At 49.0% G+C, this 23,739-nt stretch overlaps 1 protein-coding gene across 1 annotated transcript in view; it reads right to left on the bottom strand.

Annotated features, from left to right (window-relative positions):
* CHN2 (chimerin 2) overlaps positions 1 to 21,036 on the bottom strand; it is a 279,635-nt gene extending 258,599 nt beyond the window's left edge. Inside the window, exon 1 of the mRNA XM_070059690.1 lies at positions 20,562 to 21,036. Within this exon, the coding sequence (XP_069915791.1) occupies positions 20,562 to 20,610 (49 nt within the window). The 5' untranslated portion in view covers positions 20,611 to 21,036. The remainder of the gene's footprint in view (positions 1 to 20,561) is intronic.
* Positions 21,037 to 23,739: the final 2,703 nt, after the last annotated feature.

Below are 23,739 nucleotides of genomic sequence, written 5' to 3'. Positions count from 1 at the left end.
TCTGCGCTGGACGGCTGTGAACTCCCTTCCGGTGAGGTCCCTGTCTCCATTCAGTCATTCATCCAAAACCTGCTTTTCCTACGTGATGAAGCGGCAGTGCTTCTGCTAATAACTGGTGATCTACGAGTCCCTGCCTTCACAGGGTGACAGTCCACAGAGACAGACCCTGAACAGCTACACATGCGCCGCTTCCCATCTCCTTATGCCCCTGGAGCCAAAGCATGGTGGAAGCATTCACTGGGCACTCCATTTTTATAAGTGAGAGAAGAGAAGAATAAAATTCAGGCTATTGCCACTTCCCTGCCAATATCTGGGTAGTTAAGTAAATAAGAGCTATTCCATAGTGGCTTGGTAAGCACCATGTACCCCCATATTAAAAATATTTACTCATCTCCATCAGAAATTGATTGAACATTCAGAAGTGACTGTTTTCAGTAATGCAGCCTAAATCAAATTAGCATCTGATCAATAACTACAGGCCAGCGCCACACTACCCATCAGAGGTGAACTTGACAAACAGTGGGCCGAAAGGATTCCCTAAGAGTTGAGGTTAATTTGAAGGCTTGTGTCATCATCAATACTGATCTAGAAAAGCTTTCTTCCTGGTAGAGACAAGAAGTCCTCCAACAGTCACGTTGTGTCCACATTACATCACGCAGCCAAAGGGAGCGATGGGACTAGAGACAGGAAGGAGGAAACCATTAACAGTGCGAGAGCCACTTTGTGCCAGGGTCCACACCAGGGTCACTGCAATGGCATCAACCTGAGTAGGACCCAGGGCCTTCCTCAAGGTGTTTACCATTCATCAGTCCAGAGCCACCAAGGAGGAGGCCATGTGTGGGTACATATGAAAGCATAAAAGGGGAATGGGTTGAATTCAGTCATTTTTGGGAGAGAAGGTGCTTTGCCCTTGGAGGCAGTGTGGCATCCAGACACACCATTGTCAGAACCAGGAGAGGGAAACCAAGAACATGGCTTCCTCCTATGAAAGTCACCTGTGTTTCTCTTCCCAGGCTAATGAATAAAGATACTGCTGATCGGAGGCTGGCGCCATGGCTCACTAGGCTAATCCTCCGCCTTGCGGCACCGGCACACCGGGTTCTAGTCCTGGTCGGGGTGCCAGATTCTGTCCCGGTTGCCCCTCTTCCAGGCCAGCTCTCTGCTGTGGCCTGGGAGTGCAGTGGAGGATGGCCCAAGTGCTTGGGCCCTGCACCCCATGGGAGACCAGGATAAGTACCTGGCTCCTGCTATCGGATCAGCACAGTGCACCGGCCGCGGCAGCCATTGGAGGGTGAACCAACGGCAAAGGAAGACCTTTCTCTCTCTCTCTCACTGTCCACTCTGTCAAAAATAAATAAATAAAAAACATACTGCTGATCGGACTACAATGGGGGAATTACTGTATGTGCATACACCAGATTACAGGAATGTAACCAACAAACATATTAAGCCATAAATATATTAATCTAACAAAAAAGGAGTCCTATGTTTTAGAGATTCCAACTGAAATATTTACAGATACAACGATGCCAGGAATTCACTCAGAAAAAACCCAGGGGCTGGGGGCAGAACACAGGTGAAGGCAGGCCCCGACCTGACCACTGTTGAAGGTGGGCGATGACAGGTTCATCGTGTTTTTTCTTACTTGTAGATGTTTCAATGTTCTCTGTAAAAAGTTATTTAAAATGTGAATTTGTAAAAGCCTGTGGAATATACAGGAAAAGATGAAACTTTTAAATAATCATTCAATACAGCAGTGTCATTCCGTGCGAGTTAAACAAAACCTCCTTGAAGATGATCATTGCATGTGAAAATGAGGCCTCCACAGAGGAGATACTTTATCACAACCACGCCCTGATAGGAAGCCTGAATCTACTAAGTCTTTGAGGTTCTGGACCAATTTAGAACCTGTTTGCAAACTGCCAGTCCTCCCACTGTAGTGGATCCTGAAGTCAATCTGTGCGCCCTCACCAGTATGTCGATGAATGAACACCAATACAGTAGAGAAGACACTATCACAGCACATCACGCATGACAGAATAAGCGCTGTTTGTGGAACTTGTATTTCTACACATGTGTGTCCATGCCACATGTGTGCATAGTCTACTCTCAAGGTAATAGCCAAAGTGTTTCTGTTCAAAACGAAGTCAGCCCCCAGTGACCTCCCTCATTGTAAAAGCTGAAATGCTTCCAACAACCCAGCAGCCCACCATGGCTGCACCTCGGGTCACTGCTCAGTCCTACAACCCCATCCCCCACCCCATCTCCATGGTCCCCGTTTCTGTTTCCAGACCTCAGCAGGCACAGGTCCACCCCAGGGCTTCACCACCGCTGTTCCCTTGGCCAGGAACGCTTCTTCTCCAGACACCTGCACCACTGCCTCCTGCACCATCCAATGTCCTCTCTTCAGGAAAGCCTTCCCTGCCTACCAGTCAAAATGCAGACTCCCTACCTCCAGCATTTCCCACCTCCTCTCCTGACTTATTCTTCCCCATGGAGCTATCACCTTCTCACATACTGTGTCAGTTACAAATTATACATTAGCATATTAAAAGATCCACATTTATACATATAAATTACATATAATAATTTTTGCTATCTGTTATTTCAAAACTCCATACGGTCCAGAATGTTTGTCTGTTCACTGCAGTAGTATCTTTCAAACCTATAGCACGATACTCAATAAATATATATCAAATGAATCATGTGTGTCTGTCAAGGAGTGTATGCTGGGGTGTGACATAAATACATTTCTTGGAGTGGGTGTTGGGTGCCACTTGGGATACTTGCATCCTGGTTCAAGTCCCAGCTACTCCACATCTGATCCAGCTTCCTGCTAATGCACATGCTAGGAGGCACAGGTGATGGCTCAAGTACTTGGGTCCCTGCCACCCATGTGGGAGACCTGGATGGAGCTCCTGGCTTCCGCGTGGCCCAGTCCTGGGGAGTGAGCCAGGTGGTAGAAGATGGGTCAATCGATCTCTCTCCCCAACCTGCCCTTTTAAATCAAATACAAATGAATTAATTTTATAAAAATAATAAAACCAACTTCTAAGAGTAGGTCACAGCCCAAAAGGCTTGTCCGCTGCTTCCCTGGAACACATGTGCAGTATCCCTGAGCTGCTTTGGGAGCGCACTGAAAGGTGAGGGCAGCAGTAAGGGAAAGTCAGCAGTCTTGCCTTGCAGCCTGGGTGCCTGGCACAAAGGGAGCCACCAATAATTACTATTGGAAGTATGTGTCTATGTGGGTGGAGAGAGCGCTGCTCTCCTGGGGAAAACACTATAAATCTGCAAGAGGAAACAGGCAGAGTCAGAGTATCATAAAACTTTCAAGACCCTCAGGATGATCTGGTCCAACCTAATAATTCTACAGATGAGCATCAAAGGTATAAAATGGTAACACAATTTGCCCCAGGCCATGGGAAAAGCAAATGCTGAGAGAGAGCTGACACAGACATGATCCTTTAGTTCGTTCTCCAGTGATCTTGACACACTCTGGCCTGCCCTAAAAATGAACACCAGGAGCCTACTCTCTCAGTGTCTTCGGCCTGTCCTCTGCTCTTTGGAAATAACCTGAGATTCTTTTCCCAATCACCCATTCCACTTGAGCCTTGATAATTTGCAGGAATCTGTTTTAAAACAAGGAGCTGCTAATGATCTCTCTTTCTCATAAATCAAAGCCTTAAAAATTCCTTGCCATAGCAACCAGGAGTGGTTGAGTCATCTGCTATTTCTTCCTGACTTCCTTATAATACAATTCCTACTAAGATCAGGCCCAGGGATGTGAAAATCTGTTGAGAATCAAAACCTTCCCTCATCGCCATCTTACTTCTCATTAGAGCTAAAGAATCCCTCCACATCTGAATTAACAGATCCATATTTTTCCATAACAATGACACACAGTGCTTCAAACCCTTCCGCACCAGCACATGGAAACAATGCATCCAGTAGAAGCTGTCAGCACCTTAATGTGGTTGGAAAGGAGAAAAGCTTGGCAGGGAGTGATGCTGTGACAAAGGAATTGGTTGCACTCATCAGTCCTCAAACAAGACGTAAACCCAATGACCACGAGAAGCCGAGTGTCTTGACAACTCTCAGCGTCTCTGTGGTGGACCTGGAGGTTCCAAGGACTGAAGATAGCCATGCTCTGAGTATGCGCACATCCCCTTCCTTCCTCCTAACAGAACCTCCTTCCCTTCTGGTGCCCCTACCGTTTCAGGAGGCTGCTCCAACCCCATTCCAGGAAACGGTCATGACCAGACTAAGTGCACCATGGGAATCTTGACTCGCATCTAACCATGTGACAAAACCTATAGCCAATGAGGCAAGGGTGCGTTTGCTCCAGGAAGAGGTGCTTCTCCGATAGGTTTTCTTGTATTCCACAGAGCAGGAGGAAGAGGTTATTCCTTTTCTGTTCCTAGATCTCATGCCAGAGACTACTGTTGTAACCTTGACATCGTAGAAGACAACACTGAGGACAAAGCCCATCCCCCAAGAAGCCAGAGCCCTGAGACAGAGAGCAGCAGACAGAGCCGGATGCCACAGTGAGTGGAGCCCCACCACCCCAGCACTTCTTTTTGGGGTTTTGTTTGTAGCTGAAGCATGCTAACCCTTACAACAGGGGTACCCTAGAATGTTCTGGCCAGGAAGTAGGGAGGTGTGAATGTGTTATACACACTGGCGTTAGCATGAGAAAAGCTTGCTGAGCAGTTGGTCCCAGGAACAACGAGTCTTATATCAGACAAAGTGTAGCCCATAGCATCAGAAAGTAGGAAGACCAAGGTGTAAAGTTGCATCTGAAGTAAGGTGCAGAGGCCAGCACCATGCGCAATACCTGCCCCCTGTGCACCGTTGCCACAGGGGACCCAAAGCACCAGGGCTCACCGAAGGAAGGACAACAGAACAAGAGACCCACTGTAGCCGCGCTCTGCTCCTCCGAGTGCCAGGAAAACACAAGCTATCAGGGAAGAGGTGTCAGCACCTGCTTCGCCCCCAGGCCCCCAAGTACTGCTATTTGTCGGTATTTTGTAGGGGTGCGGATCTCAGGAGTCCCATGCTGGCAAAAAGGGACAAAAAGCCATGAACAAAAATGTCCCCAAACTCAAACCAGCCACTCAAGATTGAAGCTTGCCCGAGAAAAGCGGCCACCCAGGGACTCTGTCTCCAGACAACAGCTTTTCCTCCATGAGCTCCACGCCACAGCCAGCAAGCCCTCCGACGGTAGCTCTGTGTCACTAGAGGAGTCTACACTTGGAGGGGACGGAATACCTGGCCGTAACCTGGCACTCAAAACCAGCATTCTAAAAAGTGCTTACCGCCTGGCTTCATTACAGAATGTATGCAGTTCTAGGAATGTCCCCACTGGTAATAACTCATATTTTAGAGCTCATCTGATCAAATGCATTTTTCTTTACTTGCTTAGAGTAAAAGTAAACACCGGGAGGACATCTGAGACAGCTACACCTGTGCAGCATTTTAGTCGAACAAAGTGTTTATCGTCCCCTTCTGTGATCCCGTGTGATCAAAGGGTGTCGGCCCTTTGATGGGAAACAACAAAAGAGCTGGCAGATGATATCCTTGGAAGCGCCTGCACAAGCACCCCTGTGCTGGTAACCGTCAGAAGTGCCAGGCACACAGCGGGGGAACTTGGCTCCTGGGCGGCTCAGGTTCTACCATGAGGGCCTAAGAGCTCAGCCCAGGGCTTGCAAAGCTGGATCAAACTCTAATTAACGAGTCGGGAAGAATGCACTCACAGCTCTGTCCAGCATCAGCACGGGAGACCCGCTGCCAGGCAGACATGAGGCGGCGGCGCTTGCCCAGTGGGGGCCGAGCTGACCCCCGCCAACCAGCCACAGAGGGCAGTCTCTACGGAGCCATCTGAGCAGGTCAGGGGTTGGGAGGTGGAAAAGATGAACGTGGAAATGCAAATGTAGGGGAAAGAGCTCACCCACATGCTGCACAACATATCAGTGACTGGACAGTAACGTCTCCTCTCCAACAACAAATGCTCTGCCCAGGAAAAACAACCTACAGTCTTTCCACTGGCTCACCTTGCAACCATCTCACCTTCTCATTCCTACTGTATGCACTTTGGTGGCCTTTTAAAAATAATGGTTTTATTGAGACAGACTCCACTCCACATATCTACAATTCACCTGTTTAAAACTGTACAACCCAATGACTTTGAATATATTCACAGATCCGTGCAACCATTGTAACAAGCAAATTTAGAAAGATTTTATTACCCTAAAAAGAAACCCATAGCCACTCCCCAATTTCTCTCTCCAAACCACCAATCCTCCCAGCCCCAGGGAACAACGCCTGTCCTGCACATCTGATGCAGGTAGAATCACACAGCACATGGTGTCTCGTGACTGGCTTTTCACCTAGCCCAAGCTTTCCCAGGTTCACCCCATCACAGCACAGAACTACTTACTATTCACACCTGAAATGTGTCCATGAGCTGCAAATCAAATTATGAAGTCCTAATTAAGACAGGTCCATGCTATTTTGTTGAGATTCCCTTGTTGCAACTAAGTGCAAAGATTTCATATTATCAGTTTACAGACAAATTTTCTGAAAGCCATTGAAGGCACTGGCTCCTAGGAACCAGCATTGGGGTCTTGACAGAGGGGCTTGGTGGCTCCCTGTGAGCAAGTGCTTGGCACCAAGGCATATGCACTCACTCAGCATCCAGTTATTGAGTGCCTACTGCATGTCAGACACTGTACTAAGCACAGGGGAGTCGGCACCAAACAATAAGTACCCTGAGGGCAGGTGTTTCTCCTAGTGGCTAAGAGGCCTGTGTCCAACAGCAGAGTGCCTGGGTTCAGAGCCCCCTCAGACACTGATACCCAGCTCTGACCCTTGGCTCCAGCTCCCTGCATGCGTTAAGCAGTCCCTGGAAGGGAGCAGTGATGGCTTCATGGTTGGGCTCCTGCCACCCTCATGGGAGACATGGATTGAGTTTCTGGCTCCCAGCATATTCTCTCCCCTCCCCATTTGTCTCTCAAATAAGTGATAAATTTGATAAAATTTGAAAAAGGGAGTGAATAGAAAGCTTGGGCAGGAGGGAAATGGGTAAGGAAAGAGGAGTCCAGAGGAAGACACAGGACACTATTGTTCCTAAACGGGGCTGTGGCTTCACAACTCACCTGTCTACTGTAGATATCGTTCACATACATGCATGGTCTCTGACTGATAGCTCAACTTAACAATTTTCTTACTACAATGGTGCAAAACAGAAATGTATTCAGTGGAGCCCCTATGTGGAGTCTGGGACCTGGATCTCTTCCTGGCTGGCACTGGACAGCCTGATCCTCGCTTGCTGCTGGACAGGGGCTGTGAGCACTGATTCAAGTCAGCCGAGCTGCTGTGAGACGAAGCCTTGGAGGCCCCACAGCGAGCTGTGTGCTGAGCTAGCATGTTTGCCGGGTTAGGGGTGTTATGTGTATGTTCAACTTCCAATATTTTCAATTTCCAACAGATTTATCAGCACCATAACCCCTTTGTAAGTGAAGAAGCACCTGTATGGACTATAATACAAAATTTGATTTAAAAAAGAGCCACTCCTCTGGAAGGGAAAGTATCAACAGTGGTGTCCCTTAGGGACCCCCCAAGTTAATTTAAAATGTCATCAGGAATGTGGGATGCACACAGAGTGGAGGATTCTTAACTGACTTGGTTATGCTTCAAGGGGTAGGGCACCTGTCAAGGAAGAGCACAGCAATGTAGCAAGGGGCAATTTTGCACATCTTAGAAAAATCCTGAGCTCCAAGCCACCAGTCACCTTGGCAAGGAGCCTAGGAAACATCTTATTGGAATGGGAACTTCACAAGACCACAAGTTTTACGTTTCAAAATGTCAGGTTCCTTTCACATTCACACACTTGGTTTGCACTAATATTGTTAGCCCATTTTATGAAAGAGAAAGTGGATACGCAGTGAGGTCCAGGTCAGCAGAGGTGTTCGGTGCTAGTGCTAAGACCAGATCCCCAACTGCCTCGTGCTGGCCACACAACATCACACTCAAGTCCATGGTTCTAGTGAACCCACATTTGTCTACAAACTCAAGAATGGAAGAGAGAAACGAGTTTCAGAAAATGAGGCTTAGAGTAACAGAAGGAAATACCAACGCTCTCTATGGGTAGACAGTAGAAGGGACTCAGGACTACAAGAAGCAACACCAGCTACAACTGCGGCTGGCTAAAGACAGATTTACACTCAGCAACCCAGGAAAAACCACACGGCCGCAGGCCATCTCTTCCCTAAAAGCTCGCTGGCAGTTTTACAAAATACCCCTCTTGTTACTACTAGAGTTAGAACATAGAACCAAGTGAGTACTGTGGCAATTACTGTGTTCTGACAAACGGCACTAACTCAAAATCACAGCTTCCATCTGGAATGGCCTAGGAGCTGCTGCAGTTCCATCCCTAATCTTCCTCTGATGTTAATTATTTCAGGAAAGCTTCAAAGCACAGTCAGTTGCTTCCTCCTGTACGGAAGATTTCGTGTTTAGACAAAAGGCACAGGTGACTGCATGGTGACGCAGCAAGTTAAGCCACCACTTGCAACGCAGGCATCCCATGAGCGATGGTTCAAGTTCCCGACTGCTCCACTGCCAATCTAGCTCCCTGCTAATGTGCCTGGGAAGGCAGCAGAGGATGGCCCAAGTGCTTCAGCTGCTGCACACCCCTGTGGGAGACCCGGATGGAGTTCCTGGTTTCCAACTTCAGCCTGGCCCAGCCTTGGTCTTTGCAGCCATTTGGAGAGTGAACCAGTGGATGGAAAAATCTCCCTCTTTCTCCCAACTCTGCCTTTGAAATAAATTTTTAACAAAAGAAAAAAGGCGTATGGGCTAGTTTGGCTGTATAAAACCAGTACAGAACTCTCATATAACCAAAGCTCAGCCTTAGGACATATTAATATCACACACAAGGAAAATTTGTGCCTGGTCACTGAAAGTACCTTCAACTCCAGACATGGATCAGCAGGCAGACAGGAGAGAGGATATCTGGCTTGAACTAACTGGCCTCCAACCAAACACTAACAATTCAAAGGGCAAATTCTGAAGGAAACATAATAAGGCTCTCTTTGCATATGAAAGTCAGCAAAATAGTATTATTTACCTAATAAACATGGTTTAACATTCTTAATGTCTATGGGGACAAGCACAGTAAAACAAAATGGCTAATTTTTCTCTAATAAAGTGAATTTGAATGAGCAACTTAAATCAGTATTAGGCAGCCAAATTATGTGTATTAATATCAACAGATCATTAGCATAATCCCAAGGGAATTTTTTCATTACTAAAAGTAATGCTAAGGCTGACTTTTCATTTCCCTTAATATTAGTTTATATACAATATAAATTAGGTTGGAAATAACTTGTTTGAACTAATCCACTTCCGCTTCCTCTGTGCACATTCATATCCATGCAAACACACAGACATGTATAAACACCCATACAGACATATTCCCACATGCATGCATGCATGTGGGCACAGACACGCACATTCAGGGCAGGGCACCTCAGCACCAAGGCCACCAGGCAAGTTTCCTACACTCAGAGGAAAAAATGTGTTCCTTATTTTCTCAACATTTTCCAACTTCCTAGCCTTTCAGGCTTCCTGTGGAAGGAGGTGTGGACATCAATGTAACAAGTGAATATGTGAAGTCTAGAAGTATAGCAAAGCAAAATCAAAACAAGACAAAAACCTGCATAAACAAGCATCCGCCTAAAGTTCCTAACTGTTCCTAAGAACGCGACTTCATTTCAGTATCACTGTGCAGACTTAGAGCAATGAGGGACATCTGTCCATGTTTGGGACTAGAATGAAAAAAGGGACCTGAGAAACGGGGCTCAATGGCATCAGTGGATGGTGGGGAAGCTTCTGGCTTGAAAAGTGGACAGGGCAACACCCATGGGAGCCCCTGGGCAGTGAATCAGCAGGTTACACACAGCAGATCCTGTGATAAAGGCCAGGCCATTCTCACTGGACTTGTCCAGACCAGTGCTGCCCAATGCAAGTACAATGAAAGCTGCATGCCTAGTTTTAAACCTTCTACCAGCTACATTAAACATTTTAAAACATCTAAAATAAATCTTAAAAATATATTCCATTTAACCTAGTAGAGCCAAAATGTTATCATTGCAACATATACTTAGTATTTTTTAAGTTGTTCATGAGTGAGTTTACATATTGTCTTGTGCTAAGACTTTTTTTGGGGGGGGGGGGTGAGGGACAGGCAGAGGTAGACAGGGTCTTCCTTTTCCCGCTGGTTCACCCCCTAAGTGGCTGCTATGGCCGGCGCGCTGCGCCGATCGGAAGCCAGGATCCAAGTGCCTCCTCCTGGTCTCCCATGCGGGTGCAGGGCCCAAGGACCTGGGCCATCCTCCACCGCCTTCCCGGGCCATTGCGGAGAATTGCATTGGGAGAATAGCAGCAGGGACAGAACCAGCGCCCCAACTGGGACTAGAACCCGGGATGCCAGCGCCACAGGCGGAGGATTTGCCTAGTGAGCTGCGGCACCGACCATGCTAAGTCTTTAAACTACAGTGTGACTGCTACTCTGAGTAGCTGTGTTTCAGGGCTCAGCAGCCACATGTGGCCGTCGCACTGGACAGTGTTGACTTGAGAATCAAGCCCACATAAGTCAATGTTGCAGCTCCTATGCTGTATCTGAGACATGCGGCAGCAAGTTTACCCCTAAAGCCATATCCGTGCTTCCTACAACCCTGTTGCCCTAATGTGGTCTCTTGGGTTGATTCCTTGGAAACAGAAACATTTACCAAAACCACTGTAAATTGCTAGTGTGGTACTGGATGCACCAATAGGGAGTGCTAGGTTTCACTTCCTTAAAAAGGACAACACTTAGCCAACACTGAAACTGCAAAGGGAGATGCTGGGCATGATGAAATCCAAGAACTAGGCCTCCGATGGAGAACTGCATACAACAATCTCCCAGGGATTCTGCGATTCCTGCTGCCTCCAGTCTACGACCTCAGGTCCAGTAAAGACTGAGCCACGCATGCAGCCTTGTGCTTATTCTACTTGCAGACCCCAGGAGCCTCAACAACCACCGCGTCCTTGACAGTAGTTTCACGCTCTAAAAATGCTTCCCACCTTCCACTTCTGCTGAGCCTGAAGATGATGGCAGAGGTTCAAGGAGAACGGCTTCCTTCTCTTAAGAACTGCCATGTGCCTACTCCTTATTTGCATGCATTCCCGCCCTCCCCCCCCAATTGAATGTGCTGAAAATTCCAAAAGCCAATTTTATTTTCTACGAACCAATGCATTTGTTCTTCTATGAATGTGAGTCTTTTGTTAGAAGTGAAATACTTCCAGATGAACTGTTTGCTGATAGCTTGGTTGGTAGAATGTCTCTCTTCAATAACATAGCTTGAGCAAAGGAGGAGGTATTTTTCTCTGAAGGGAGGAGAGAGCTTCCACTTTGCTTCTGGCCTTGTCTAAATACTGCTGGATTCAAAAGGCTTCCATATTCTTGGCAGCTTACATCAAGAGCCCTGGGTGATCACTGATGTCATACGTAAGAGTTAATTGTTAAATTAGTATGTCTTAAAAAAAATTAATGTGTTTTACTGTGTACTTACTTCCCATGCAAGACTTTGTCCTCAATAAATGAGAATTTACTGCAAAACGTGTGGGTTTGTGTGTGCAAATTGATAAAATCTTAGTATAGAGTTGATCTTCTGTGTACAAAGTTATCTGAAAATGAATCTTAATGGAGAATGGGACTGGGAATGGGAGGGGGAGGAGGGGTGAAGTGGGAGTGGGGGTAGGAGTGGGAAGGCAGGTATAGTGTGAAGAGTCACTGTATTCCTAAAGTTATACTTATGAATTTGTACTCATTAAATAAAGTTTCTTTGGCAAAAATAAATGAAAGGGGAAAAAAATAGCATGGCTTGGATATGCCACTAGCCAGTTCAGTTCACATAGTCACAATCTTTCTACTTGCTTTATGATGTTTTGGAAGAGAATGGAGAGATCCAAAGTGTTTCTGGACCTGAACATTTCTTCCTGGTGGAGAGTAAAGTTACAACCCAAGGAGAACTCATTTCAGAAAGAAACTGAGTTACTATTAGGGAAAAAGCAGGCCTTTTTTTGGAAAGTTGAATCAAGCGTCTGGACTAGAGGAGTTTTACAAACATTTTCATCACTCTCCCCAACATCATCACCCATCTGTCATTCCAGTTTCCCTCAAAGTTACAAAGAAACTTTTTAAAAGTCAGTTGACTGAGGCCAGCGCTGTGGCGTAGGTAAAGCTGTGGCCTGCAGTGCCAGCATCCCACATGGGCCCCGATTCGAGTCCCAGTCACTCCACTTCCAATCCAGCTCTCTGCTACAGCCTGGGAAAGCAGAAGATGGCCCAAGTCCTTGGACCCCTGCATCCGCGTGGGAGACTGGAAAAGGCTCCTGGCTTCAGATCAGCACAGCTCTGGCCATTGCAGCCAATTGGGGAGTGAGCCAGCAGATGGAAGACCTCTCTCTGCCTCTCCTCCTCTCTGTTTAACTCTTTCAAATAAATATCTTTTAAAAAGTCAGCTTGCAAAATTAGCAATGGAACCTAAGGAGTAGAAGTAGAGAGAACAAATGTTCTAACTTTAGCTTGTTAAATTACATTAAATAGAGCCCTGTCTCAGAACTACCAGTAAAATTTTCGGCAGAATGATTCCAACTGTTCTATATCTGGGTAATCCAATAAAGTGGCAGCCAGCCACTTGTGCTACTGAGCACTTGAAACGTGTCTAGTACAAGTGAGGAACTGAATGCTTTCTAACTTAAGGTGAAATAGACATATATGGCTAGTGGTTACTGCTTTAGACAGCAGACCTACATAGAGTTAAGGCAGGCCTAGCTCACTTGTGTCTTTGTGCCTCCACAGCACAACAGCCTTGAGCTCTGAGGCCCATTTAAAATACAAAGCACTTTAGGACTTCCTTTTTTTTAAAAAAGGTATTCAATAATTAAATAGAACAGCCAGGCAGCAGAAGGTCTGCAAGGAAATTCTCTAAGGATGATGCTACTCGTAAGGTGAGACAGTAAGGAGGAGGGAGAGTTCACAGTATGGGTCTGTGGGCCCTAGATGGCAGTCCCGGCCCTGGCTCCACCACCGCAGGGCAGCTCCCGAGGTCCTGGGCTCTGATTTTCTCACACGAGGTTGAAAGCCGCTCAACAATATCCCAGGTCCCTTCTGATTCTAAACCTCCTCAGTCCATCTCGTATTCATTAGGAGATGTCTGTGGGAGCCGAGAGATTGGTTGATTTAAAGTAGTATTTTACACTGCTGATAGTATATTGCAGATAGGCTGAGGCTGGGTAACAGGACTGGCAACCTCTTGAAGCAAAACAATGCAGTAATTAGGCCGTATTGTACAGACTACATTCAAAAATCAGATCCCACAGATAGACAATTAATTCCAAGTGAGGAGAAAGGTCACCTGCACAAACAGCTGGCGGACGGCTCTAACTGGCTGCAGGGCAGAAAGTTTCCTTGCCACTTGGCAGTGTACACATCCCAAGCCTGGGGCCTCACATGCCAAGGGACACTCACGTGGGTCCCTGCAGAGCCAACTCCCAGTGCAGCCCAGCACTTCCCTAACTGGGATTTCCTCGAGCCATGCAGAACGTGAGTAAGCTTCCATGTTTGTCAGCAGCTTTGAGACACATCAGTGTGTGCTGTGATACCAAGCAGCCCACACCAGAGTCACCGGGTCCACTTTGAGCCTTTGGGCAGGGGCCACGTGAGAAATGGGCTAGCAGCCTCCTTTCCCAAGGGCCAAGCAGAAGGAGAAGCAGGAAGGTACCCAGAGAATGTAACCCAAACAAAGGTGTTAGGACAGCATCTCCAAGTGGAAATCCAACGGACATAATAGACGAGAAGAGAAAAAGGGAAGGGAGGGAGGGAGGGAAGGAGGGAGGGAAGAAGAGAGCTAAGAAAGGAGGAATAGGAAAGGAGAATCCACTTGTTCTGAAAATTAAAATATTTCAAAAGCCTGAAACATGCACACAAGTTCAAAAAGTTAATATAAAATGGAATTAAAAGCTAAGCTTATTGTGGGTCAAAAAAATTTTTTTTCTGGGGCTTAACACATCAGGCTGCCACCTGCAATGGTGGAATCCCATTTGGGCACCAGTTCAAATCCCAGCTGGTCCACTTCCGATCCAGCTCCCTGCTAAGGCATCTGGGAAAGCATAAGACAGCCCAAGTCCTTGGGCCCTTGCAGCCGTGTTGGGGACCTGGAAGAAGCTCCTGGCCCCTGGCTTTGGCCTGGACCAGCCCTGGCCATTATGACTTTTGGGGAGTAAACCTGTGTATGGAATCTCTATCTTCCCCTCTTTCTCTGTAACTCTTCCTTTCAAATAAGTAAATCCTAAAAGAAATTTTTGAAATCCATGCATTTTCTTAAAACTTTTTCAAAACCTTCATGTGATTTCAAAAAAAAATTGCATCAAAATTTATCTCTGAATTCCACATTCCATGGACATTTTAAGATCCCCTCATGCATTCATAAAAGATAAAGCATTGGCGAGTGATCAGTGGATGCTATTAACCATATGTCTGTTTAGCACTAGGTCCATTTCTCTTTTCCTGCATCTGTTTTTGCAGTAATCTTGCTCTTCTAGCAGAAAACGCTTTTACAAAACATACCCCAAAGTGATGCTGCTAACCTATAGGTTTTCCAAACCAGTGTTGGGTTACTGCCACCATTGTGCACAAACCAGGTACCCCGCCGAGCAGCAGATGGCCCTCAGCAAGGCCAACACTCGGCCCCAGGTGGCAGCTCAGAGAACACACTGTCCAGTTAATCCCCACACAGGCTGGCCTTGGAAAACACCTGATGTCCTCATCTCTCAAAAGCTATACAGGGCAGGTGTCTGGCCTATCAGCTAAGATGCAAGTCAAGACGCCTGCATCCCATATCATAGTGCCTGGGTTCGAGTCCTAGTTCCAGCTCCTGGCTCCAGCTTCCTGCCAATGCACACCCTGGGAGGTAGTGGTGATGGCTCAAATAGTTGGGTTCCTGCCTCATGCGTGGGAGACCTGGAATGGGTTCCTGGCTCCTGGCTCCAGGCTGGCACAGCCCCAGCCATTGTGGGCATTCTCACCAGCCGATGGGAGTTCTTTCTCTCAAATAAACAATTTTTAAGTTGAACAAACAACAGAGTCATCCAATACAGTTCATGGGAGGAAATTGGCATTTTGGCAAATGCACACAAACCAGGGGGCCTGCGTCCACCCCCACCCCCCCATACACACACAGCTGCTTATGAAAAACCCCTTACCACTGAGACTACTGCATGGCTCCCCTGAGTCACTGCCCATGGACAGTGCAATCCAACTGGCAGAAAGACCAGAGAAGCAGCAAGCACAGCACCCTGAGTGATTGACTTCTCTCAAGAGCTACTTGCAGCTTTGTGATTTTTTTATTTGCAAGTTTATCCATCACATTTTTTGTGCATCCGATTCAAGATAAAAAAAAAGTCAATCCAACCCTCCTGCCAATCTAGGTGACTGTGAAATTTAATTAACAGCAGTTACCATTAAACCAAAGGCAAAGAAATTTCTTCTACACATGATGGAATATTCCAGAAGAAACTGTCTAAAGAACTCAAAGGTCAGGCCGGCGCCGCGGCTCACTAGGCTAATCCTCCGCCTAGCGGCGCCAGCACACTGGGTTCTAGTCCTGGTCGGGGCACCGGATTCTGTCCCGGTTGCCCCTCTTCCAGGCCAGCTCTCTGCTGTGGCCAGGGAATACAGTGGAGGATGGCCCAAGTGCTTGGGCCCTGTACCCGCATGGGAGACCAGAAGAAGCACCTGGCTTCTGGCTTCAGATCAGCGCGATGCGCCGGCCGCAGCGGCCATTGGAGGGTGAACCAACGGCAAAAGGAAGACCTTTCTCTCTGTCTCTCTCTCACTGACCACTCTGCCTGTCAAAAAAGAACTCAAAGGTCCAAAAGAAGAATGTCTGTTGCAGTCATGGCACCCTGGCTTGTAGTATTGGGTTCACAGAGCTCCTAACTGTACATTCTCAAGTCTTGCTGGGATTACCCTTGTTCAAGTTTACCTTCTGCATTTAAGAACATAGAGGACTTGCATATATCCTGGTCATGACTCTATTAATCAATCAGTACAGAAAATCCTACTTATCATTCCTAGGGTGAACACCAAGGTGACAACAGAAAATATTGCCATTTACCTGGGTCCATTACTGCTGTAGAGAATCCAGAGAAATAAACATCTCAATCCACAGAGGAATGTTCTTTTCCCAATTAAGCTTTTGATGACTGCACATACGATACTGATGTTTACCTTTTTCCATTTGCATTTTAATTTAAAAGTCTATGTTGACTTCATTTTTATGGTGCAATATACTTATATTTTATTTTCAAAATCTTAACTTCTTACCCTGGTGTGTTTGGGGGGCTCCCCTTTAATATTTAATTTTATACCCTGTACAGTTACTAGAAAACATCTCATAGCTAATGTATTACTTTGCTTAGTTTTTTCTTGACTCTGAAATTATCCATTTGGCAATCAATTACTAATACGCAAAAAAATCTTATTTCAATTATAAAAGCAAATGTAACCCATGATTAAGAAAACTGTTTTGCAAATCAACCATTGTTTATTTCAGAATATAATCAAGTACCACAGACTAGATTAAAAGCTTAAGGATAAAGTTTTTTTTTTTTTTTTTTGCAATTTAAAACAAAGGTAATCAAACCTTCCTGCCAATCTAGGTGCTTGAAATTTAATTACCAGCAGTTATCATTAAAACTACGGCAAAGCAATTTATTTTGCTCATAATTGAACATTCCAGAAAAAAATTTCTAAAGCCTTCTCAGAAAATGTATTTTTAAATTAATTTTAACCTGATTATCTCATTTGTTATGTCTCAGTTGGTAGCGCAGAATAAATGACACACTTGGGTGATGTAGTTAAACAACAGCAAGTGAGAACCTATTCTCAGGAAAATCAGATAACTTGGAGCCTAACACTGAGTAAATTATTAGATCTTGACTCTGCACAAACACAACTGGATCTGAACCGCCCACTGCTATTCCTCAAGGGGAGCATGAGCCCATGTGGAGCCCCCCACTCTGGATGCGGATGCTACAGACCCATGGTTCCTTCAGGAGCGCTCAGTGCCCCAGTGCATCCACTGGCTTCCTCAACAGACATGCATGATGCTGTCCTTGGGCCTCTAGACATAGCGGTCCAGGAAGGGGCAACCACCCAGGGACAGGATCAACAGCCTCATCAGCAAAGTCACAACAAGGCCAGAAGCTTCCCCATCACCCCGTTTTTACCTAAGCTCTTGCTGCTTTCTGGAAAATTCCTGCTCATCCTTTGAGGCCGAATCATGTCACCGCCACAGATCCCCCCACTGAGGCCTTGACCCCCTTCCCCTGCACAGAGCTCATGCGATCAGACTAGAAGATACATTGCCACCTGCTTGTCCGCTTCAGCTGCTACTGGCTAAGGGAAAGGCTCTTGATTGGCCTCTCTGCTCCAAGCACTCAGGACTACACCTGAAACCCAGAAGACACTCAGTAGCTGCTTAACGAAGCCCAAAAGGCAAGATCACATTTCACGTGTGATGGAAGAGACAGGTGTTATGGGTGTTGGGCTTATTTCTGCACCTAACTGAGCCAGTGAGTGCCTTCTTTTCCATTACTCCAAAGAATTCAGTTTATTGGCACCAAGCACTTAGTAAAAGCCTGGGGCCCTGTGCTCAATGCTCTTCACACATCCTCTCGTTAATCCCCACAACTCTTCTGTGAAGTGGGTCCTGTGTTAGCATTAGCTTCATTTACAGATGAGCAAAGTGAGGCAACACGAAGTCCATAACTCATCCCAAGACACTCACTTGGTCAGCCGTGGAGCCACAATTCAGACACTAATCCCAGTAATCCAGAGCTAGAAGGAAACCCAGGACCGGCGCCGTGGCTCAATGGGCTAATCCTCCACCTGCGGCACCAGCACACCAGATTCTAGTCCCGGTCGGGGCACCGGATTCTGTCCCGGTTGCCCCTCTTCCAGGCCAGCTCTCTGCTGTGGCCCGGGAGTGCAGTGGAGGATGGCCCAAGTGCTTGGGCCCTGCACCAGCAAGGGAGACCAGGAGAAGCACCTGGCTCCTGGCTTCAGATCAGCGCGGTGAGCCAGCCACAGCGCGCCGGCCGCGGCGGCCATTGGAGGGTGAACCAACGGCAAAAGGAAGACCTTTCTCTCTGTGTCTCTCACTGTCCACTCTGCCTGTCAAAAAAAAAAAAAAAAAGGAAACCCAGAATCACCACATCCTCACGTAACCTCCTTGAAGTTGGAGCGTACATGTTAACCCCTGGCACACAGTAGGTCCTTGAAAGTGGTGATTAATAGATGCACTGCACGAAGGGCCCTAATTTCTCAGGGACAGCCCAGCTGCCACCACAAAGAGCCTCTGTTCTTGCCTGCCCAACACCTCCCAGGTGTGAATTGCTTCTCTCCTCTGAATTATTCATGATCCACACAATGCTAAGGGTGCTTAAATCAGAGAACCACAATTCCATGTTTTTCCAAAGTGCCTGATTAATCAGTGAATTAGGCAATGTAAGTTCACGGGCTCCAAATAACACAATCATGTCCACTCTTGGAATTTCAGCCGTCACGTAATTCCCCAGTTTCTGTCCCAGAGGAACACAAGGCAGGAGCGAGGACCGTGGTTAGCAGCTCTGTCCTATCTGGAAAGCCATCACCATCAGCTAGGGCGTGCACCCTGCTGCTTCTACGCAAGGTATCCTTCCCAGGGCTGAGTCAGGGCTTTCAATCTGGTTCTGTAAAGCTGCATGAGGATCCAAAAACTCACCCCGCACGGCGGCGTTACTAGCGCCCCAGTAAGTCAGCCGGCCAACTTGTGCCTCTCTCTCCTGCTCCTACCGTCCCTTCGCCATCTCTCCTCCACCAGTTGATTTTCTCGTGGGCAGTTTTCAGGGCGGGAAAGCCATACGCTAACAAGTCAGCCAACATCACTATGTTTTAAGTTCAATGTTAGTCAACCAAAATGAATTGAGAAGCAGCAGCAGCGGTTTGAGGGTACTAAAAATAAGCTGCAGCATTTGCTGAGTTCTCAGAATTCAAACCACAGGCGGTCGACTTGTTGCTGCGCTTAATAAGATAGGACTGCTCTGCCCCCTTAGCTGCTACTGGCAAAAACTTGAACTAGGTTGTGAACCGCACAAGGCTGTGTTTGTGATTAGTTGGCAGCGATGGAGAAAGGAAGTGACATTTCCCTGGAATGACACCTGCCAAAGAAAGATAACAGATGGCTTTCCAATGATCACCTGGAGCCACACCACAATCGCGCCTCTGTCAGACTCACCCCACATGTAAGGTCTGATCAGTTTCGTGTCTATAGATATGGCTCCTTTTATGCCTGGCTGGCTGGCCAATGCCTCCCAAAAGGCGTCCCTGCCTTGGAGTTTAATTTGGGAACAATAAAAAGACCACAACAGGGCTTAATACGTTATTAACACATCGAGCACTTCCATTAGGACTCAAGACCTTCCTGCCCCTTCAATACTGCCTGGTACACACCAGCCAGCCCTTCAGGGCTTGCCATTAGAGTTCTCAGTGACCACAGACGCGGGGAGCCCTGCCTAATGCATCATTCTGATTAGAAACCTGTCATACTCAGGAATCGGAGTCTGTCCATTGATTCCTACTCCTTCAGAGTCGTTAGCTAATTTTTTCTCCAGTTAGATCCGCTGATCAACTGTAGAAAGGCTCAAATAAGCCTTCCCTTTGCTCAGCCACACTGCAAAGGGGTGAAATGTTCGCCTTCAAAGTAAAATTACAGAGTATCCTAAGGAAATGTCCAAGGAGAGTCAGTCAGTCAGTCTCTCTCTCTCTCTCTCTCTACACACACACACACACACACACACACACACACACACACAATGTAAAGGTGCCGAGTCAGGAGCTGGGTTCGACCTCGCTTCCCCAAACCCACTTCCATCAAGACCAGGACACCAGCCCACCCCGCTGCGACCTCCCACCCGTGCCTCAAGCGAGCGTCTCCACAGCGCTCATTTCTGAAACAAAGAAAGAAAACCAAGTCTGCGAGGAGCCAGGGTGTGCGCCCCTCGCCTTGGGATTTGGGTATCCAGGGTGGCGGGCGCCGCGCCGCCAACAGGTCGGGGGCGCCCCGCTTCGCCCTAAGCTTCCCCGCCCCGCCGGCCCCCAACTCCCGCGGCGCCACCCAGCGCGAGGTTGCCAGGCTCCTTTCGCCGCGCGCCTGCTGCGCCCGCAGCCCAGCACCCCGGCGCCCGCACACGGAGGGCGCCACCGCCGCCCGCCTCGGCTCTGTCAGCTGTCGGCGCCTAGGTGCGGTGGGCGCCGAGGGGCCCTCCGGCAGCCGAACGAGTGTGCCCCCCGCACGCCAGCCCCGCCGTGGAGCGCCGCCGGCCCGCCACAGGTAGCTCGGGGCGTGCCAGGGCGCGGGGCGAGGGCAGGGGGCGCGCCCCGGCACGGCCGCCGCGCCCGCGGAGCTGGAACTCACCGGAGGACACCGAGGAGCCGGACAGGCTGGAGTTGCTGGACGCAGCCATCTCGGGCGCCCCGCGCGTCGCTGCTCGCTCAGCCGCGCTGCCGGCGCCGCCGCCGCTGTCCTGGGTCGGCCGCTCGCAGCCTCCGCGGCCCCCAGCCCATGGCAAAGTGCTGGGGACGCGCAGAAAGCACGAGCCTCCGGACTCTGCCTGCACTTCCTGCTCCACCAGATGACGCGCTGCTGCCGCCGCTATTTATTTGTGGTTTCCGTCCCTCTCCGCGCCTTTGCGCGCTTTTCTCGGGGGGCCTGGGAGAGGAAGGTGCGAGCGCAGGGCGCACGGGGGTCGGCTGGCCGGGCGCGCGGGTCGGGGCTCTGGCCGAGCGTCACGGCCGTCGGCGCTACCCCGCGCGCGGCTGGGACCTGGGCGCGCCGGCGGCCCCGAGCCGCCCCGCCAGCCCTGCGCTCACCCTCGGGCTGGGCTCCCGCCTCCGCGGCCGTACTCTGAGCTGCACGGGCACCGGCGGCGGGAGACACACCGACAGCGCGACCTCCCCCTCCTCCCTCCGCCCCAGCCCGGCTCGCGCGCACACAAAGGAAGGAGCGGAGCCGCGGGCTGGTTCAGCTGCCGCGGGCTTGACAGCTCCTGCCTCGGGGGCTGGCGGGAGGGAAGCCGAGGGTGGGAGCGGCCCCCGAGGTGCTGGAGAGGCCGGCGGGGGCGCGGCTGCCGCGCCCAGCGCTGCTCGCGGGGTCTGAAGGCGACCGGGCGGGGCTGCAGGGGGAGGCGGTGGCGCCCGGCGACCCGGAGGGCGAGGGCGGGATCGCGCTGGACGCGGGGCTGGGCCGAGGGGCTCAGGAATGGCCAGGGCGGCTGGGCAGCGCGCCTTCCACTGCCTTCCAGATTTGTCCTTTGTTTTTCTGGAGCTGAAGACCCCTGCCCAGCTCCCCAAACACCCCGGAAGCCACTCCAGCTACACTTAAGTATCCCAGGCACGGACTGTGCCCGCCGGGGCAACGGGGCTTCGGAGAGTGGCCTTCAAAGAAACGGACGTCCTGAGTGTGCTAACTGGGGCTCACACAAAGCCAGTGTCAAAGAGATTCTCCGACTACGTCGGGCAGAAGAGCCTCCCAAGAGCCCGGAGACTTGGCAGAGGGTCTGACTGCACCCTTTAAGGGCCAGGGACCACTCAGGTGTGAGACAGACTGCCGTGCAAGGTGTGTGCCTCCTCCCACCCCCATTTAAACCTCAATTAATTTCACTGGGAGGAAGTATCACACAGATTTTTTAAGTCTGTTTCACGCTCCCAGCAGGGCAATCGGTTCTTTGAATCCTGAAGCAACAGAAAACTGTGAAATTTGAACAGAAATTGGTAGATCAAAGGGAAAAGCAAACATTAAAGGAACGAAAATGCTCTCATTATATAGCAAAATGGAAAGTGTTCACGTCGGGGTGGCTCAATTTCTGAAAACACGGCTAAAAGGACATAGTCAATTTAAAAATTAGCGGAAGCGACTGGGGAACAGCAGCCAGGTCCTGGGGGGGTCCACGTGGAGCTAACACCGTGTGGATAATAAATGTTAAGTAATCACAGTACGCACCCATGTCATGCTCCCCAGATGATGTCGGCCATATGCGTTCCCTGCAGGATGCCAGTGTGTCTTCCCAGTAAGGCTGCTTCTTTAAAGTGTGGCTTGCTGAAGCGCGCAGGGCCGGGCAGTGCCTGCCAGTGGCCTCGGACCGTGTTTTTCAGGCCATCATCGGCTTGCACCTTGTAAGCCGTGCTGCCTGGTCGCTTCCTCCATCCTCTCCCAACATCTCCCTCTTTTGTGCCGGGCAGCCTTGGTGCAACTGCACTGGGAACCCTTCAGGGAGCTGCATGCCCTTGACCTCTCTCTAGGAGCAGAACTCCCCCCTTCCCCAGGTCCTAATGGAAGGTGGCCTTGGCCTGCATCCCTGCAGGTCTTTCAATGGCTCGGCCCTGCACCCCAGCAGGAGTGTTGCTCCTCCGGCTTTGAAGAAGACAAACCTGGGTTCACACCCTGGGTCGTCCCCTTGCCAGCCGTGAGATCTTTAGCAAATGACTGACTTGGTGGGCCTCACCTGCAACAACAACAAAAAACCCAGATAAGGGAGTGTGTTAAGTGACGGTTAAATGAGATATGTACAAAACCACAATGCTCCTGGCCCAAAGTCCATGTTCCCAACCAATTGTAAATTGCTGCCTGAAGGATCCTGCCTGTAGTTTAAGCAACTTTCTTTTTATCAGGAGACAGCTAATCAGCAGTGATTTGTTCTACCAGGGGAAACAGCTCCTCCCTGACCCACGAGCTACACCTTTCTTGTCCCAAATTGAGCAACAAGTATAAGTTTCATTACTCTGAAGTCACAGAAATGCAACTCAGACTCTATTTGTGCAGTTCGGATGGTAGCATCGATAGCATTGCCTTCATAAGCTTTAGTTACTTAGAGAAAGCAAAGCATGGCCCGGTCACGTAGATGACTTTCATGATTCCAGACAACAAATAGGGGGCAGCTGTCTGGCTTAGCCGTGAAGACACCAGCCTCCCGCATCGGAGTGCCTGGGTTTGGGACTTGACTCCAGCCCCCTGTCCCAGCTTCCCACTAATGGCCACCCTGGAAGGCGGCACGTGATGGCTCAAGTAGCTGGGTCCTTGCTATCCACATAGGAGACCTGGACTTCATTCCCAGCTCGTGGCTACAGCCTGGCCCAGTCCTAGTTGTTGCAGGATTTTGTGGAGTAAATCAGAGGATGGAAGATTTCTCTCTCCCTCTCTTCCTCTCAAATAACATTAAAAAGGAAAGCAAAACATAATAATAAAGAAAAACAAAGACAAGGGAACAGAAGGGCACTTGCTGTGAAGGCACCACCCCAGGGCCGCCCTGTGCTGTACAAATGTAGCAGAAAATGAAGACTCACTCTTTTCTAAAAGGCTCGAGGCCAGAAGGCAACTACAAGGCCAACAAAAATGCTTGTTGAGCAGAAATGTGATGACACAGCAGGCCCAGCCTGTTCGGGAGAAGCCCCTTATTTTGAAGAAATAAGAAAACGCCAGGTTCAGAACTGAAACCTGAGGGTTGCTTGATCACTGGCATTGGTCAAGCACGAGCGATGGAGGAAACGTGGCAGGCAGTGTGGCTCGCTCTCTTCTTTCCTGGATTCAAAGGCCTAGG

Source organism: Oryctolagus cuniculus, chromosome 16, assembly GCF_964237555.1.
Source record: "Oryctolagus cuniculus chromosome 16, mOryCun1.1, whole genome shotgun sequence".
Classification (NCBI taxonomy): Eukaryota; Metazoa; Chordata; class Mammalia; order Lagomorpha; family Leporidae; genus Oryctolagus; species Oryctolagus cuniculus.
This window is presented reverse-complemented; position numbering and strand designations above follow the sequence as displayed.